The sequence below is a fragment of the Pelobates fuscus genome, chromosome 1 (genome assembly GCF_036172605.1).
Source record: "Pelobates fuscus isolate aPelFus1 chromosome 1, aPelFus1.pri, whole genome shotgun sequence".
NCBI classification, from domain to species: Eukaryota; Metazoa; Chordata; class Amphibia; order Anura; family Pelobatidae; genus Pelobates; species Pelobates fuscus.
In genome coordinates, this window is record NC_086317.1 from 488,062,088 (window position 1) to 488,083,378 (window position 21,291).

The 21,291-nt window shown below is 41.3% G+C and overlaps 1 protein-coding gene across 1 annotated transcript; it reads right to left on the bottom strand.

Moving 5' to 3' along the window:
• Nucleotides 1-3,870: 3,870 nt before the first annotated feature.
• IL18BP (interleukin 18 binding protein) lies at nt 3,871-16,281 on the bottom strand. Its single transcript, XM_063445008.1, has 5 exons — nt 16,141-16,281; nt 7,370-7,444; nt 5,778-5,837; nt 4,692-4,821; nt 3,871-4,522 (listed from the first exon to the last, which is right to left on the bottom strand). Exons 1-5 carry the CDS (start codon nt 16,172-16,174, stop codon nt 4,357-4,359), a joined length of 465 nt encoding a protein of 154 aa, XP_063301078.1. The 5' UTR covers nt 16,175-16,281; the 3' UTR covers nt 3,871-4,356.
• Nucleotides 16,282-21,291: the final 5,010 nt, after the last annotated feature.

Below are 21,291 nucleotides of genomic sequence, written 5' to 3' on the forward strand. Positions count from 1 at the left end.
ATGCATGTTGTCTTACTCCAAGCTGTATAGGCTCGAAAGCCTACTACCAATTAAGCATATTAGGTGATGTGCATCTCTGTAATGAGAAGGGGTGTGGTCTAATGACATCAACACCCTATATCAGGTGTGCATAATTATTAGGCAACTTCCTTTCCTTTGGCAAAATGGGTCAAAAGAAGGACTTGACAGGCTCAGAAAAGTCAAAAATAGTGAGATATCTTGCAGGGGGATGCAGCACTCTTAAAATTGCAAAGCTTCTGAAGCGTGATCATCGAACAATCAAGCGTTTCATTCAAAATAGTCAACAGGGTCGCAAGAAGCGTGTGGAGAAACCAAGGCGCAAAATAACTGCCCATGAACTGAGAAAAGTCAAGCGTGTAGCTGCCAAGATGCCACTTGCCACCAGTTTGCCCATATTTCAGAGCTGCAACATCACTGGAGTGCCCGAAAGCACAAGGTGTGCAATACTCAGAGACATGGCCAAGGTAAGAAAGGCTGAAAGACGACCACCACTGAACAAGACACACAAGCTGTAACGTCAAGACTGGGCCAAGAAATATCTCAAGACTGATTTTTCTAAGGTTTTATGGACTGATTAAATGAGAGTGAGTCTTGATGGGCCAGATGGATGGATTGGTAAAGGGCAGAGAGCTCCAGTCCGACTCAGACGCCAGCAAGGTGGAGGTGGAGTACTGGTTTGGGCTGGTATCATCAAAGATGAGCTTGTGGGGCCTTTTCGGGTTGAGGATGGAGTCAAGCTCAACTCCCAGTTTCTGGAAGACACCTTCTTCAAGCAGTGGTACAGGAAGAAGTCTGCATCCTTCAAGAAAAACATGATTTTCATGCAGGGCAATGCTCCATCACACGCGTCCAAGTACTCCACAGCGTGGCTGGCAAGAAAGGGTATAAAAGAAGAAAATCTAATGACATGGCCTCCTTGTTCACCTGATCTGAACCCCATTGAGAACCTGTGGTCCATCATCAAATGTGAGATTTACAAGGAGGGAAAACAGTACACCTCTCTGAACAGTGTCTGGGAGGCTGTGGTTGCTGCTGCACGCAATGTTGATGGTGAACAGATCAAAACACTGACAGAATCCATGGATGGCAGGCTTTTGAGTGTCCTTGCAAAGAAAGGTGGCTATATTGGTCACTGATTTGTTTTTGTTATGTTTTTGAATGTCAGAAATGTATATTTGTGAATGTTGAGATGTTATATTGGTGTCACTGGTAAAAATAAATAATTGAAATGGGTATATATTTGTTTTTTGTTAAGTTGCCTAATAATTATGCACAGTAATAGTCACCTGCACACACAGATATCCCCCTAAAATAGCTATAACTAAAAACAAACTAAAAACTACTTCCAAAAATATTCAGCTTTGATATTAATGAGTTTTTTGGGTTCATTGAGAACATGGTTGTTGTTCAATAATAAAATTAATCCTCAAAAATACAACTTGCCTAATAATTCTGCACTCCCTGTAGGAGATAGCAGCAACCTTGAATATAGAAGAAAGCAGCAAACTTTAAATATAGGAGATAGCAGGAACCTTGAATATAGGAGATAGATAGCAACCTTGAATATAGGAGATAGTAGCAACCTTGAATATAGGAGATAGTAGCAACCTTGAATATAGGAGATAGCAGGAACCTTGAATATAGGAGAAAGCAGCAAACTTTGAATATAGGAGATAGCAGGAACCTTGAATATAGGAGATAGCAGGAACCTTGAATATAGGAGATAGATAGCAACATTGAATATAGGAGATAGTAGCAACCTTGAATATAGGAGATAGATAGCAACCTTGAATATAGGAGAAAGCAGCATCCTTGAATATAGAAGATAGCAGCAACCTTGAATATAGGAGAAAGCAGCAACCTTGAATATAGGAGATAGATAGCAACCTTGAATATAGGAGATGGATAGCAGTAACCTTGAATATAGGAGATAACAGGAACCTTGAATATAGGAGATAGCAGGAACCTTAAATATAGGAGATAGCAGCAACCTTGAATATAGGAGATAGCAGCAACCTTGAATATAGGAGAAAGCAGCAACCTTGAATATAGGAGAAAGCAGCAACCTTGAATATAGGAGATAGCAGCAACCTTGAATATAGGAGAAAGCAGCAACCTTGAATATAGGAGATAGCAGGAACCTTGAATATAGGAGAAATCAGCAACCTTGAATATAGGAGATGGATAGCAGGAACCTTGAATATAGGAGATGGATAGCAGGAACCTTGAATATAGGAGATGGATAGCAGGAACCTTGAATATAGGAGATAGCAGCAACCTTGAATATAGGAGATAGCAGCAACCTTGAATATAGGAGATAGCAGCAACCTTGAATATAGGAGAAAGCAGCAACCTTGAATATAGGAGATAGCAGCAACCTTGAATATAGGAGAAAGCAGCAACCTTGAATATAGGAGATAGCAGCAACCTTGAATATAGGAGATAGCAGCAACCTTGAATATAGGAGATAGCAGCAACCTTGAATATAGGAGAAAGCAGCAACCTTGAATATAGGATATAGCAGGAACCTTGAATATAGGAGATAACAGGAACCTTGAATATAGGAGATAACAGGAACCTTGAATATAGGAGATAACAGGAACCTTGAATATAGGAGATGGATAGCAGTAACCTTGAATATAGGAGAAAGCAGCAACCTTGAATATAGAAGATAGCAGCAACCTTGAATATAGGAGAAAGCAGCAACCTTGAATATAGGAGATAGCAGGAACCTTGAATATAGGAGATAGCAGGAACCTTGAATATAGGAGATAGCAGGAACCTTGAATATAGGAGATAGCAGGCCTCTGCTTTTAGTCAGAATAAACTGGAATATTTAACCATTGCATTACGACACCGCAAATACATATTAACCCATTCTATAACTGTTCTCATGCTACATCTCCAACCAGCTCCCTCTCTGTTCCATAAAGCCCCGTTCTCCTCTCACTGTTGCATTTTACTTGTTTGATTTCAGTTATTAATGCTTTATAACACAAAGATAATGCGTTAACTGAAATTAAACCAGGATAATGATGGTTTACCTGGTGTGCTTTTAGTGCACTTCAGTTAAAACGTGGACCTCTCTGGGTTTGGTTTAGAAAGTCCAGACTCTGTAACTATGAATTCATTCATAGCTAAACATCTAAAAACTGCTTGTTGAGAAAATCCCCAGTTTTTCAGAAATTTGAGAACACAAATTTGATTTAGTTTTTAAAGCTTATCCTAGATAATTGATGGTTTATGCACATGTCATGAATCCTGTAAACCAATTAGTTGCAGTTATATGGAATTTACTGGATTTAAAACATTTTTTCAACAGTCACAATGTTTTGAGCTTTATTTAACCCCTTAAGGACCAAACGTCTGGAATAAAAGGGAATCATGACATGTCACACGTGTCATGTGTCCTTAAGGGGTTAAAGGAACATTGCAGCGTATCTGTATTCCGAATGCTACAGTGCTGATGCCCCTTATTAGTTAAACCACCTCCCCTCTATAAAAAAAGAGAAAAAATCTAATTGCTCCCCTTTTCTTCTTCGACGAGTCTCCTCCTTGGGTTACATCATTCTGGAAGCGTGCCTACAGTTCCTCCATAGAGAATCATTATTCTCCATTATTTATATAGAGTTTTGGGGGACAGGATGGCCAACACTGACGGCACTATAACAACTTCAATAAGATGGATTTCTTAATGTGCCTACAGTGTTTCTTTAAGAGTAATACACAGTAACCTGACAATCTAATAACACGTACTGGATCTGATCATTTATTTACAAACCTCCAAATCCATAATGATTGTGAATAAAACAAAGTATATAAAGACCTTTAATAAGGATATTACTGTTGTGCTAAAAAGGCTACTGTTCAATTTATTTATGTAAAATATATATATACACATATAGCTTGCCTGTTGTTTCTCCAAAAACAATGCTGGAAGACATTCTGTCAGTTGGGATTTACAGCCCAGACTCTTGGCCAGGTGGGACTCCAAGATCCTGGACACCAATGGTTGTGCCTGTCAGATCTTTACGATGTTTGTGTTTTGGTTTTTTTTGTTGTATATTTTATTGTGAGAATATACTCATTTTGTCAGAAGTTCAGTTTGAAAAGAGAATGTTGAAAACAACACTCAAACAATTGTCCTTCCGAGTCCGTGAAGTGAAAACGCGTCTGTTCCTGCAATATATTGATCTGTTTTTATTGTAAACATTAACCGTGATCTGTGGAACTCCATGAACGTTCCAATGTTTCAGTAATGTAACCTGGATTAGAATGGTGGCCTTGGCCACTGTCTTGAACAAGCTACACAATCTCGTCTACTGGAAATTCCCATCACACGTTGGCAGCTGCTGGTTCTTTCTTTAGAATAATATGTTTAACGTCGACTCCCGCGGGGTCCTGTATAACGCAGGTAAAATTTGTATTGAAATCCTCTTGTTTTGTAGGTGAGAAGATGAGGGATTTCTGCACGGTGTACACGTTTTGGGTTTGGTTTATTCTGCAACAGAGAAAAGATAATTGCTGCGGTTACAGAATGAGTAAAGACCTTCCGCCCCACCATAAAATAATGATTTATAATGGTGATTTTCCTGAATATCTGTCTGCTTATCAATATATACAGTTCCTGTCCTGGAACTGCTAAAGCTGGGTATTTAATGTACACTTACATCTCCGGCCCCTCGGACACCCTCCCATCAGGGAATTCGTTCTCGATGAAGTTGTTATTAGCCAGCCAGTAAACCAGATTAAAGTCACGCCACGTGCTCTGTGCGGTGCAGTTTATCGTAAAATTTCCGCCTGTTGGGAAAAGGTCAAACTTATCATCTCACGCCCAGACAAACCCCATCGATTAGCAGCCAGGCACCAATATTAATATTTAGTAAAATATTACGGAGGTCGGATGTCTCTCGTGGTTATCTGTCGGTGTTTCTCATATTTTGTGTCTGTAGCTGATAACGTCAGTTTTATTACCTCACTGGGAGATTTGTTTTATCCTGTATGATGTCACAGTCAGCGTAAATTTCATTAAAAGATTGTAATAAAACCCTCATATTGTTCTTAAACATCATCAATGATACAAACACTGAGTGAATATTCAACATGAATTTCTTTTATAACTAAATTCAATATATAGCCAACATGAAGATTTTTTCCAAACCAGCTATTTTAACTCACTCGATTTCCTAACAGTTTGTATACGTCCATGAGTAACCTTTAACATTCCTGCTATGTTCTTGTCGTTCATACTTATTAATATGGGGAATATTTTACAAAAAGTTTACTTATTTTTTATTACTAGACATAATGATGAAGAAAGGAATTAAAGGTACAGAGTCATTAATTTCTTTTTTTTAAATATCTCCGTATATCCTTTGCTATACAAATTGATTGTTTTCATTCAGGTATATTAAAAGATTTGCAGAAATCTCTTGCCTGTCTTTCCCACCCCCGTTTCTGCCCGCCATGTTTATGCACCTTTGGGTCGGATTGTCTGGTATCTGACCCAATACTCACTATTTTGCTTTTTGTGATTAAGCTTTTTGAAATCACCGGACAGAAACTGCCGCAGGCTGAAAGGGCACATGCAAAACGATTCTCCCCGCCCTAATTAAACTTGCTTTATATTGCAGTATTTTAATTTATGTTTAAGAACCTTGTATCACTGTGCCCACTGTATTTAATGAGAGACGTCCGTACATATCATGAATTAATGGAAGCAATGTGACAAAGTAAAGAGATTGTAGGGTTTTTACCTTCCTTTGTAAAGATCGTACAGCTTTCAGGATTCAGAATGGCAGGACGTTTATTCAAAGCTGGAATGAAATAGTTCAATATATGTCAGAAACAGGTTCTCTAGAAACAAGTAATTACTAAAGGATCTAATGAGATCATATCTCTAATTATAACAAGTGATTCTAATCAGGATACATTTAGTTTTCTGGTCTATCTTGGGGTTTGATATTATTTCACAACTTAATGGTTCTCTTTAATTAATAATGTTTGTTAAGAGAGTAGACTCTGAGGAACAGGACTATTACTGGAGGTGCTGCAGTTAAAGGGACACTCCACTGCCCAAATACTAAATAAATAAAAATCACTGTTTACTCGATATACACCAAATTAAAACTTGCATACATTTATTTATACTTTTTTTTTGTTATTGGGGTTATATCTAAACACAGCTTGTAAAAACTGCAGATCTCTTATCTGCTGCCTTTAGAAACCTTCCCCTTCTAACCCCGCCCAGGCCTCCTGTGGCTGGCCAATCACAGACTTTCCAATAGAGCTCAATGATAAGTCTTTGCCAGGCAGGTGCTCTGGGCAATAGCTGCCTCTTGAGTTTAGTTCCATTGAGCTAACCAAACCAGGAAGTAACATGACCTGCTGTCTGCTTAAAAATCCAGGGGGTGCAACCAGTATAATTTATAAAAGTGTATTTCTATTGAAATCTGCACTTTCTCTAAAAGAAAAATAGGGCACACTCTTCACACACAAAGCTTTTCAGCTAAAGTGCTTTAAGAGTCTGGAGTGTCCCTTTAATCACTGAGCTACACACTAGTGGAGAAATCCCGCATAGCAGAACTATCCGGCAGGAAGGACCAGGTCTGTTATTTGTTGTCCTGAATCATTTTATGGTGTGATATTATTGCCATAATAGACTCTTAACCCAAAGTATTGTTCTGACTGGCTTACAGCCATCTTGCTACTGCAAGCAGACAATGCCACAACAGAAGACAAGGGACAGGCTTAGTGGGCGTTTGTTCCTTGGTGGTGCCAGGACTTAAGAGGCAGCAGATCTTGGGTGGAATTTAGTTACTGTGCTACGTCCATGCCAGGTCATTGTCATCAGAAATAATTCACTAAACCCTTCTTGTCACCAGTCCCACTTCCTCTCCACAGATAACCATTGATGGAATCTCAAATTGCCCAAAGCGCACAGAAGTTCATTTCTGATGCAGTTTGTTTATGGGCACATTGTTTGCATTCCCTGGAGGGCTGAAAAGTTAACTGAAAAAAGATGGGCAGTTACACCCATGGGGGGGCATTTGAGGTCCAAGTACTTGGAATCCTAAAACTTTACAACAGGCATTCCATGGAACATGCAGAGATTTCTAATAATTCTACAAATATTGGATGCAATATTTACAGTTTACCAAAAAGGAGCCAGTTTTATTTGGTGAGAAGATGCCGTAAGAAAGTGACAAACTTCATTAAAATAGGAGACCTCCAACTCAGTAAAAATCCAGATTGGCTAAGATTTGCAGTTTGATTATCGGTTGTCCACAATTACTGGTTTATTGGATGAACAACATGGAATATGTATGAAGAAGAGAAATTTACTTACGCCTTCCATGAATCCCAAGACAACTACTGGTGATGAGAAGACCGAACATAAGTAAGGTGCATATTGTCTCCAGACCTGATTAGGAAAAGGAGAATAGTCTTCATGAAGGTTATTAGTCTTCTACAACAAAGTGTTCAATAGCAGCAATGGCTGGCCTTCTGCTTGAAACATGGCTAAGCCATAGGGGAAGTCTAGTCAACAATGGCTGCTGTGCCAAATATCAGCCATCACTGGTCTATAGCACGTAGCTGACCACTCACTAGCAGCTGGCTATAGCCCATGATCCATCAATCAGTGTCCCATTCTCACTGATCCCATAGACCACTCATGGTCTTCATGAAGGTTATTAGTCTTCTACAACAAAGTGTTCAATAGCAGCAATGGCTGGCCTTCTGCTTGAAACATGGCTAAGCCATAGGGGAAGTCTAGTCAACAATGGCTGCTGTGCCAAATATCAGCCATCACTGGTCTATAGCACGTAGCTGACCACTCACTAGCAGCTGGCTATAGCCCATGATCCATCAATCAGTGTCCCAGTCTCACTGATCCCATAGACCACTCATGGTCTTCATGAAGGTTATTAGTCTTCTACAACAAAGTGTTCAATAGTAGCAATGGCTGGCCTTCTGCTTGAAACATGGCTAAGCCATAAGGGAAGTTTAGTCAACAATGGCTGCTGTGCCAAATATCAGCCATCACTGGTCTATAGCACATAGCTAGCAGCTAGCAGCTGGCTATAACCCATGATCCAGCAATCAGTGTCCCAGTCTCACTTATCCCATAGACCACTCATTTCATTCAGTAGCATTAATAAAACTCCCACGGACATGCAATTCTAAGGACATAAAATCTAATGTAGACCCTCCATTATCATCACAGTGATGGAAACCTTGAGAGAGTATCTGCCACTTAAACCGAGATGATAGTGAGCCGGCAGAATTGACAAACAGGAGAAGGCTACCTGCATCAGAAAATGGTGGAAGGTTATGGTGGCTTGGGTTTCAGGCCTGACTCTTTGACCTGAAAACACAAGACCACTGAAAGACCACTAACCGAGGTTCACTGACATCCAGGGTTGATATGGCTACTTGAGAAGTCTTGGAGATAGCAGAGGATCTGGAGTCTGATGGCAACTGGCAATGCAGGGCATTAGGAAAGAGTTAGGAAGACATGGACCAAAATGATAGGAGTTTGGGAAATTAGTGGACAATAGTAGAGCAGAGAGAAGTTCTATGGTATGACAGGGATGTTAACACCCACCAATAAGAAAAAGACCTGAGGGACTCATAGAGGACACAATCCCAGGGTTTGTCTCTGGCCATATGCTTGAAGTTCAGCATTCGGAGAAGTATATAGTATCCATATCTCCTAACATTTCACATGTACAAAGAAGGACGCTTAAATTGTAGGGGTGTGGCCAGGGCCAGGGCTCTTTCTTTTAGGGGACTTACTATTAACAATTTATAGACTAAAATGTAATTTAGAGCAAGAACAATGTATGTTATTTACACAGCCTGATTTCTAAACACGTTTATTGTAGTTTAAAGACACATTACTGGGAGTATTATTGCTGTGGAGCTCTGGTATACCCTCAGACACATTAATGGGAGTATTATTACTGTGGAGCTCTGTTATACACTCAGACACATTAATGGGAGTATTATTGCTGTGGGGCTCTGCTATACACTCAGACACATTACTGGGAGTATTATTGATGTGGGGCTCTGTTATTCACTCAGACACATTACTGGGAGTATTATTGCTGTGGAGCTCTGTTATACACTCAGACACATTACTGGGAGTATTATTGATGTGGGGCTCTGTTATACACTCAGACACATTAATGGGAGTTTTATTACTGTGGAGCTCTGTTATACACTCAGACACATTAATTGGAGTATTATTGATGTGGGGCTCTGTTATTCACTCAGACACATTACTGGGAGTATTATTGCTGTGGGGCTCTGTTATACACTCAGACACATTACTGGGAGTATTATTGATGTGGGGCTCTGTTATACACTCAGACACATTACTGGGAGTATTATTGCTGTGGAACTCTGTTATACACTCAGACACATTACTAGGAGTATTATTGCTGTGGGGCTCTGTTATACACTCAGACACATTACTGGGAGTATTATTACTGTGGAGCTCTGTTATACACTCAGACACATTACTGGGAGTATTATTGCTGTGGAGCTCTGTTATACACTCAGACACATTACTGGGAGTATTATTGCTGTGGAGCTCTGTTATACACTCAGACACATTACTGGGAGTATTATTACTGTGGAGCTCTGTTATACACTCAGACACATTACTGTGAGTATTATTGCTGTGGAGCTCTGTTATACACTCAGACACATTACTGGGAGTATTATTACTGTGGAGCTCTGTTACAATACTGGGAGTATTATTGCTGTGGAGCTCTGTTATACACTCAGACACATTACTGGGAGTATTATTACTGTGGAGCTCTGTTACAATACTGGGAGTATTATTGCTGTGGAGCTCTGTTATACACTCAGACACATTACTGGGAGTATTATTGCTGGGGAGCTCTGTTACAATACTGGGAGTATTATTGCTGTGGAGCTCTGTTATACACTCAGACACATTACTGGGAGTATTATTGCTGGGGAGCTCTGTCAAACACTCAGACACATTACTGGGAGTATTATTGCTGTGGAGCTCTGTTATACACTCAGACACATTACTGGGAGTATTATTGCTGGGGAGCTCTGTGATACACTCAGACACATTACTGGGAGTATTATTGCTGTGGAGCTCTGTTATACACTCAGACACATTACTGGGAGTATTATTGCTGGGGAGCTCTGTGATACACTCAGACACATTACTGGGAGTATTATTGCTGTGGAGCTCTGTTATACACTCAGACACATTACTGGGAGTATTATTGCTGGGGAGCTCTGTCAAACACTCAGACACATTACTTGGAGTATTATTGCTGTGGAGCTCTGTTATACACTCAGACACATTACTGGGAGTATTATTGCTGGGGAGCTCTGTGATACACTCAGACACATTACTGGGAGTATTATTGCTGTGGAGCTCTGTAATACACTCAGACACATTACTGGGAGTATTATTGCTGGGGAGCTCTGTTATACACTCAGACACATTACTTGGAGTATTATTGCTGTGGAGCTCTGTTATTCACTCAGACACATTATTGGTAGTATTATTGCTGGGGAGCTCTGTTATACATTCAGACACATTACTGGGAGTATTATTGCTGGGGAGCTCTGTTATACACTCAGACACATTACTGGGAGTATTATTACTGTAGAGCTCTGTTACAATACTGGGAGTATTATTGCTGTGGAGCTCTGTAATACACTCAGACACATTACTGGGAGTATTATTGCTGGGGAGCTCTGTTATACACTCAGACACATTACTTGGAGTATTATTGCTGTGGAGCTCTGTTATTCACTCAGACACATTACTGGGAGTATTATTGCTGGGGAGCTCTGTTATACATTCAGACACATTACTGGGAGTATTATTGCTGGGGAGCTCTGTTATACACTCAGACACATTACTGGGAGTATTATTGCTGGGGAGCTCTGTTATACACTCAGACACATTACTTGGAGTATTATTGCTGTGGAGCTCTGTTATACACTCAGACACATTACTGGGAGTATTATTACTGTAGAGCTCTGTTACAATACTGGGAGTATTATTGCTGTGGAGCTCTGTAATACACTCAGACACATTACTGGGAGTATTATTGCTGTGGAGCTCTGTTATACACTCAGACACATTACTGGGAGTATTATTGCTGTGGAGCTCTGTTATACACATTTGGACACATTACTGGGAGTTTTATTGCTGTGGAGCTCTGTTATACACTCAGATACATTACTGGGAGTATTATTGATGTGGAGCTCTATTATACACTCAGACACATTACTGGGAGTATTATTAATGTGGAGCTCTATTATACACTCAGACACATTACTGGGAGTATTATTGCTGTGGAGCTCTGTTATACACTCAGACACATTACTGGGAGTATTATTGCTGTGGAGCTCTGTTATACACTCAGACACATTACTGGGAGTATTATTGCTGTGGAGCTCTATTATACACTCAGACACATTACTGGGAGTATTATTGCTGTGGAGCTCTATTATACACTCAGACACATTACTGGGAGTATTATTGCTGTGGAGCTCTGTTATACACTCAGACACATTACTGGGAGTATTATTGCTGTGGAGCTCTGTTATACACTCAGACACATTACTGGGAGTATTATTGCTGTGGAGCTCTATTATACACTCAGACACATTACTGGGAGTATTATTGCTGTGGAGCTCTGTTATACACTCAGACACATTACTGGGAGTATTATTGCTGTGGAGCTCTGTTATACACTCAGACACATTACTGGGAGTATTATTGCTGTGGAGCTCTATTATACACTCAGACACATTACTGGGAGTATTATTGCTGTGGAGCTCTGTTATACACTCAGACACATTACTGGGAGTATTATTGCTGTGGAGCTCTGTTATACACTCAGTCACATTACTGGGAGTTGTATTGCTGTGGAGCTCTGTTATACACTCAGATACATTACTGGGAGTATTATTGCTGTGGAGCTCTATTATACACTCAGACACATTACTGGGAGTATTATTGCTGGGGAGCTCTGTTATACATTCAGACACATTACTGGGAGTATTATTGCTGGGGAGCTCTGTTATACACTCAGACACATTACTGGGAGTATTATTACTGTAGAGCTCTGTTACAATACTGGGAGTATTATTGCTGTGGAGCTCTGTAATACACTCAGACACATTACTGGGAGTATTATTGCTGTGGAGCTCTGTTATACACTCAGACACATTACTGGGAGTATTATTGCTGTGGAGCTCTGTTATACACATTTGGACACATTACTGGGAGTTTTATTGCTGTGGAGCTCTGTTATACACTCAGATACATTACTGGGAGTATTATTGATGTGGAGCTCTATTATACACTCAGACACATTACTGGGAGTATTATTAATGTGGAGCTCTATTATACACTCAGACACATTACTGGGAGTATTATTGCTGTGGAGCTCTGTTATACACTCAGACACATTACTGGGAGTATTATTGCTGTGGAGCTCTATTATACACTCAGACACATTACTGGGAGTATTATTGCTGTGGAGCTCTATTATACACTCAGACACATTACTGGGAGTATTATTGCTGTGGAGCTCTGTTATACACTCAGACACATTACTGGGAGTATTATTGCTGTGGAGCTCTATTATACACTCAGACACATTACTGGGAGTATTATTGCTGTGGAGCTCTGTTATACACTCAGACACATTACTGGGAGTATTATTGCTGTGGAGCTCTGTTATACACTCAGACACATTACTGGGAGTATTATTGCTGTGGAGCTCTATTATACACTCAGACACATTACTGGGAGTATTATTGCTGTGGAGCTCTGTTATACACTCAGACACATTACTGGGAGTATTATTGCTGTGGAGCTCTATTATACACTCAGACACATTACTGGGAGTATTATTGCTGTGGAGCTCTGTTATACACTCAGACACATTACTGGGAGTATTATTGCTGTGGAGCTCTGTTATACACTCAGACACATTATTGGGAGTATTATTGCTGTGGAGCTCTGTTATACACTCAGACACATTACTGGGAGTATTATTGCTGTGGAGCTCTATTATACACTCAGACACATTACTGGGAGTATTATTGCTGTGAAGCTCTGTTATACACTCAGACACATTACTGGGAGTATTATTGCTGTGGAGCTCTGTTATACACTCAGTCACATTACTGGGAGTTTTATTGCTGTGGAGCTCTGTTATACACTCAGATACATTACTGGGAGTATTATTGCTGTGGAGCTCTATTATACACTCAGACACATTACTGGGAGTATTATTACTGTGGAGCTCTATTATACACTCAGACCCATTACTGGGAGTATTATTGCTGTGGAGCTCTATTATACACTCAGACACATTACTGGGAGTATTATTACTGTGGAGCTCTATTATACACTCAGACCCATTACTGGGAGTATCATTGCTGTGGAGCTCTGTTATACACTCAGACACATTAGTGGGAGTATTATTTCTGGGGAGCTCTGTTATACACTCAGACACATTACTGGTAGTATTATTGCTGTGGAGCTCTGTTATACACTCAGACACATTACTGGGAGTATTATTGCTGTGGAGCTCTGTTATACACTCAGACACATTACTGGGAGTATTATTGCCTGGGAGCTCTGTTATACATTCAGACCCTATCAATATTTTGCTCCTAGAAAAGAGGGTCATTAGGAGAGGTAAAAGGGACAGAGGGATTTGGGCCAAAAAAATGGTCTGTCCCTCCCAAATGGGGACACTTGGGAGGTATGAGTGCATATATAGAGAAATCAGCAATCAGAGACGTCTATAGCACCATCTAGCGTATATTAAGGTAACCTCAAGATTAACAGCTCAGACATAAGGGTTAAAAACAGGTTAAAGGCACATGCATCACTTTGAGACAGCTTTAGCTTTGAATGAGACAGTAGCCTCACTTTGCAGGCTTTGTAAAGCAGTCCAGGCTCCTTTGTTGGGGTTCTCTGTCCTGATGGACAATGATGCCCCGTTTCTGTCAGCAATGGACTGGTCTGAAAACGAGCTGGGTGGGTAAGGGGGAAACTCCCCGAGATAAAAGGCGTGCACAACAGAGCAATCTGATTGAGTTTTTAAACATTTAGTACATACATTGCAAAGGTTTTCTTGGTTTGTATATTTATTTGAAAGTGTTTGATTGCTGGCTTAAAAAGTGATGCATGTTCCTTTAATCCTTTTTATGCTTTGTTTTGTTTCAACTAATTAAAAAACGATTTCCCAACCATGCCCCAATCTTTGAAGTAAACAACATCGGACACCAACATGAACAGATTAAAGTCAATCAAACATCCTAAAACAAGATATGGTGAAATAGTATGAAGGAGAATCATTGGAGATACGTTAAGGAGGGAACAGATTGGATGAGAATACGGAACGTCTCCTGGGGAATGGGCGAGAGATATCGATGGCTGAGACCCCTGTAGCACTCATTTATTAGTAGGGTTTATATACAGACTCCTATAGCAGTTAGTAACATTTAATGAAACGTTCACTAACATATCAAACACTTACAGGGAAGTATGAGGTGCTGGACAAGGTATTTACCCCCAAAATAACATGGTTACAGGATGCTACAGTTTCACTTAACGTGGAATTCATGACTCTGTGCCTTAATTATACTTTGAAATCCACACTGTGATTGTCTCCTAATGTATTGCTTCATCAAATGACAGAATAAAGCAGTTTATATGGCACCCAGCTATGGCATTAAACCGGTAATAATTCACTGTTTAAGAAGTTGAGATACTATCAATTGATAATTGGCTGCTGGAAATCTCAATATAATATTAGGTCACAGTCCTTTATGCAAGTTAGGATATACATCAGATGTGGTGGAATGTAGTTTATGACTGGCTCTTCAGACTCCCACTATGTATAGTACTCAGTCATAGTCATTTACCAAGTACTCAGTCATAGTCCTTTACCTAGTACTTGGTCATAGTCATTTACATACTTATCAGATGTGATAGTATGGTGATTATGACTGGCTGTGCGGACTCCCAGTATGTATAGTACTCAGTCATAGTCCTTATGTAAGTTAGGATACATTTCAGATGGAGGGGTATTACATTGAGATAAAAACCAAAGGAAAAAAAGTTACCTGGGCTCTTGCCACATCCCTATGTATTTTTAAACAAATGAAGGTTTTTAGTTACCTCCAATGGCCATGAGAGGATATGCCCACCTGCCACGTCAAGGCAAACCTCTTAGGTGGGTGCTAACTCTAACCATTTGCCTTGCTTCCTTGAGCTTCTGGCAAAAATATCTCTAATGAGACAGAAAGGGGTATTTTTTATATACATCCCTACATGCTTATTACATTGAGATACATTGTACAGAATATATCCACACACTCCTTACCTGGCTGGGATCCAGGTCCCTATCACAGAGATACCTTGTACAGAATATATCCACACACTCCTTACCTGGCTGGGATCCAGCTCACTAACAGAGATACCTTGTACAGAATATATCCACACACTCCTTACCTGGCTGGGATCCAGCTCACTAACAGAGATACCTTGTACAGAATATATCCACACACTCCTTACCTGGCTGGGATCCAGCTCACTAACAGAGATACCTTGTACAGAATATATCCACACACTCCTTACCTGGCTGGGATCCAGGTCCCTATCACAGAGATACCTTGTACAGAATATATCCACACACTCCTTACCTGGCTGGGATCCAGCTCACTGTCACAGAGATACCTTGTACAGAATATATCCACACACTCCTTACCTGGCTGGGATCCAGGTCCCTATCACAGAGATACCTTGTACAGAATATTTCCACACACTCCTTACCTGGCTGGGATCCAGCTCACTGTCACAGAGATACCTTGTACAGAATATATCCACACACTCCTTACCTGGCTGGGATCCAGCTCACTATCACAGAGATACTTTGTACAGAATATATCCACACACTCCTTACCTGGCTGGGATCCAGGTCCCTATCACAGAGATACCTTGTACAGAATATTTCCACACTCTCCTTACCTGGCTGGGATCCAGCTCACTAACAGAGATACATTGTACAGAATAAATCCAGTTCTTACCTGGCTGGGCTGGGGCCCTGGGGATGAGAGGCATGCTGTTTCCAGTCTGCTTGCTGGAGATGTTGTGACAGAAGACAAGTTTAGTCTTATTTATACTGGCTGTTATAATGCTGCTGGTGACTCAGCAATGATTATAGTGAAATAGCTATCACTTTCATTCTACTAATGGATGGATACTTGGACATGCCCATTCACCCTGAGAATCTGCATATTTACTCTGAGAACCTGCTCATTCACTCTGAGAATCTGCTCCTTTACCCTGAGAATCTGCCCATTCACCCTGAGAATCTGCTCCTTTACCCTGAGAATCTGCCCATTCACCCTGAGAATCTGCCCATTCACCCCAAGAATCTGCTCATTCACTCTGAGAATCTGCTCCTTTACCCTGAGAATCTGCCTATTTACCCTGAGAATCTGCCAATTCACCCTCTGAATCTGTCCAATCGCCCTGAGAATCTGCCCATTCACTCTGAAAATCTGCCCATGTACTTTGAGATTCTGTCCATTCACCCTGAGAATCTGACCATTCACCCTGAGAATCTACCCATTGACTATGAGACCCTGCCCGTTCACTATGCGAATCTGACCATTCACCCTTAGAATCTGCGCACTTACCCTGAGACAGTGCCCATTAGCCAGCTATCAGCAGACAGATACGGTGACGTTGGTGAGTGAACGACGATGCTGAGTGTAGAGGACAATGTGCTTTCTGTTATATCAATGAAAGAGGTTGGATCAGCAAAGTGATGCTATAAAATGCTATTTACTAACGGGAGTAGTTGTTACTTTAGATGCTATAGTCCAGTGAGAGCGGGTGTAAGGTATTTTGTAGGTGAGCTACACCAGTAAAATAAACCCCTTCATTGCTGTAGCAGAGCAATATGTGCAAATTAATCCATCGTGCAAATGAACAAATCAATATCTCTTAGATCCCACCACGTAATTAGAGAGCGCAGATCAATTCTGTCTATTGAAAATACTTAGATTATAAGAAAAATATCAGTCATTTGCCTAACCCTTCCTTTGCCGTATGGGCTGTGGGGTGAAAGGTGATATAAAGATGGTGGGCGTGCCTGTCAGAGCGCTGTGATTGGTGGATTCCAAGCCAAACATTCACTCTGAGGGCCACTAGTGTTGGCTTACATTCAGGGGATAAATTGTTAATGAATGGTTTAACCTCAAAGTTTCTCCTCTAGCGAAGGATCGCTCTGCCACCTCCATACATTGGGGTTGAATAGTTTGTGAACAGATTAACCCCTAATGCTAACCAAGCGCCAGGAAACTCCTGGCACCAGAACAATTTAATTCCCATGAAGTTGTTATGGTGCCCTTTGTGTTCCTTTGACCATGCACCCATAATTCTGTCAGTAAATGAATCATGCGATAATATCGGTCAAATACCATGGCTGTTATCTAATAGTCACACGCCTGCAGGGTTAATGTGATTCACTGCAGAAACTCTAGAATTATAATAAATTATTAACAGTTTAGGGAAAATCTGTTCTTAACTTAGAACGTGACAGCACCTATAGACTGAAATAGTTTGTTACAAATAGAAACGTGATATATCCAACTTCCTTATTACACAGAAAATATCTGACGGAGACACACACGACCATGACCGTTCTCTTCTCTTCCTTAAGGGCATATGTGACGAAGTGCCCTTCGCCACTTTGTCCTGGAGAGGCCTGCTTGCCTGCCTCCTCCCCTGCGACTATGGTCCTGGACTATATTGCACGTTAAAACTATATCTGGGCTTAAAGGAATTTTCATTGTGCTGTCTGTGGCTCTTTAAATGGGCTGTACAGAGACTATGGACACATAAAATATGTTTAAATGCCTTGTTGGGATTCGGTAGTAAAACCGTTCGTATGATTCTGTACGAATCCTTTGTGTACCGAATAGATGGCCGCCATTTCGGGACTTACACTTGTTCGCGGCCATCTTGCGTACGAACAGCTGTGTTTTTGGGGTACATCCAGAACTTGGGTAAAATAATGTACGTTTTAATTATGTTATGTGTTTATCTGAGGGGAGGAGACGTGGGGGTGTTACCATGCATGTGATTGGTCAATTTCATCCTCCCCCTGGGAGTGTCCTGTGTGTACCCTTTCCTAATAAAAAGCAGGCTGGGTGTTCCAGTCCTCAGTTCTTCTTGACCCTTCAAAACGTAGCCTTGTCTCGTTATTGGAGGGAATTGCTGTATCACACTGGGGATTGCTATGCTCTGCATATTCCCCTGAGCTTAATCACTTAGCTCTTTTAAGAGCTTGTTCCGGATACGCTCTCCTGGAGGAGAGGTCTTCCCCACACGGTCCTGGAGGACAGAAGTCGATCCAGGGTGGAAGGAAGACGGCGCGGCTCCAGTTAAGCTACGGCGGTTGTGGAGCCTGCGGTGGTTGTGGTGTCGTCTGCAGTGCTTGGAGTCCTCTGTAAGCGCTAGGAGCATCCATCAACGGAGGGTACTCAGTCGGAGTACACGGAGCTCCGTTACAGCATAATCCGAGCAATGTGTTTACTGTTAATGTATCCCGCTTCTTCTAGCAGCTCAATATACGGGGAGGCACAGAGAACGAGTGAAGTGGGAATTAGAGGGGATTCTAACAGAGTCATTTCCATGAGACAATAACTACATTTCACTTATGGATTCTGATATTTATGTATATTTAAAAGCTTCACAAATTTTTCTTTTTTGATTTACGTGTCCTGCCTCTTTGTCTGATTAAGTATTTCTGCGCACACACGGGTTCGTGCTGGTTCTTTGTAGATTTACAAAGCATTATGGGGCAGCTGGAGTCGACTGGGACCAAAAAGCAGAACACATTAGTCCGTGCCAGGACTGGATAGCCCCCCAATCGGCCCATACTGGCCTGAATCCTGGTATTACTCACCTCACCAGTAAGTGTCCCTGGACACGTCTCATGATGCTCTATATCCACCCACCTCATTCCTTCATAGACTGTGAGTTGGTCTAAACAAACCCTTTCTATCATTGTAAAGCGCTACGGAATATGTTGGCGCTATACACATAATAATTCCAGGTGCAGAAAGTAGCTGTCCTGGACACCTTTTTATAATCTGCGTTTTATAATTCTGGATTGACCGGGATGAACGGGGAATTCCCTTGACTTTGGTGTTTGCCTGGTTTGAGAAATGGCCAGTTCGGAAAGTCTCCTTGAAAGAGCTGCGGAAGAAGTTGGCGCTATATAATACCAATAATAATAATAATAATAATAATAATAACACGGACGTACTGTGGAGGAAAGTGTGTTTACTAACCTTGGCTGCATTGTACAGCCCAATAAAATCTTGAGCAATGTTTACCGGGGGAGGGAAGAATGAGCTGTTACTCTCAGTCCTGTTTTAACCCTTTTCCCTGCAATTTAAATTGCCTTACGGCTGCCTAGGTGTCATGGCGGTAGCTCCCCCGGGGGTAGGGTTATTTTCGTCTCGATATACAGCTGGTTATCTGATCATTTTTCATCCTGTGGCTGTGGTTACAAGTCTGATAATTGCTTTGCAGCTCTGTGTAATTTCTATGTGAATGAGTTCTTTTGTGTGTCACGTATGACCTATGACATGTTTTAAATGGCTCATGCTTATTTACATTACACACACGCAAGTTTTTTTTTTTGTTTCCTTAACTTAATATTTTCCTTTTCTAAAGGATTTAAGACCAGCAAAAATAACATTTTCCGTTTCCCAACTCTAAGCTCTTTCTGTAAATGGAATAAAACACGTAACATGCAGTCATCGTGGAGTGCGGAGGAGTGGACTGATGAATTATCATAGAACTCTTCAGGAGAAGCAGTAATGGCAGTAGTGCAGTAATACGAGTAGTAGCAGTAATAGTCCGGAGAATTAGCAGTAATAGTTGTAATCGTTTTTCATTCAGGCACCTTTGACATGTGCAATTCGTTTGGTTCCGAATGGCAATTTGGACAATTTTCGGGCAATTCGGACAGTCGGATACATTAGAATGTCCAAATAGCTGAATTGCCGAATTGCCGAAGTCCCGAAATTGACGAATTTCCAAATTGTCGAAGGTCCGAAGTTCCGAAGTTACCAAAGTTCCGAAGCACAGTATTGCCTAAGTACTAATATACTTACCCAGTGGAAGAATGAAAAATGTTACACTGTATACAAGTTTAAATAAAAAGTATACAAACATAGCCAGGATTCAGCTGTAAGCATTTGCAACACTTACAACAAACAACCTCCCCCCAGCCCCCACCCCTGAGCGGCGGGTGGGGACCCTAAATTAGAATAAGGGGAGGGACACCTATTGTCCTCCCCCCGGCCCCCACCCCTGAGCGGTGGGTGGGGCCCTAAATTAGAATAAGGGGGGACCTATTGTCCTCCCCCTTTTCCCCCACCCCTGAGCGGTGGGTGGGGGCCCCAACTGTTCTCCTCCCCCCTGGCCTCCATCCCTGATTCCCCTTATTCCTAAATTAGAATAAGGAGGGGGGGACCTATTGTCCTCCCCCTGGCCCCCACCCCTGAGTGGTGGGTGGGGGCCCTAAATAAAAATTTAACCCCCCCAGGTGACTAGGTGTCCCCAAACCCCTAGTCATCCCCTCCCAAAAATAATAACCCCATCCTACCCCCCTCACCCTAGAAATAATGAGAGGGGACCATAAACTAGATACCTGTACCCCCCTTCAGCGACGCCACTGCCTTAAAACCCATATCATTAGAAAGGTTATCGCCTCCCAGAGTAACCTCTACCTCACATACCTGTCTCTTGCTCTCTTCTAAAGGGCAGCTCTATATTCTCTAATCCAGCTCTGTTTCGCTCCCACCTTATTTGATTGATATTTCCTGCCCTAATGTGTTTTATACCCCACCTCCTATAGAATGTTTGAGCAGGGTCCTCTTCAACCTATTGTTTCTGTAAGTTTTCTTGTAATTGTCCTATTTATAGTTAAATCCCCCCTCTAATAATATTGTAAAGCGCCACGGAAGCTGTTGGCGCTATATAAATGGAAATTATAATACTAATAATAATAAATGTTGCATGTTTTTTAATAATGTTCTGGGTGATCACTTAATTATTCCTGCAAAATCTGAATCATGTGTTGTTACTCTTGCTAAAACTGGCGATGTATTGCCCCAACTTTCCCCTCACCATCTCGCCTTCCTGAATAATCA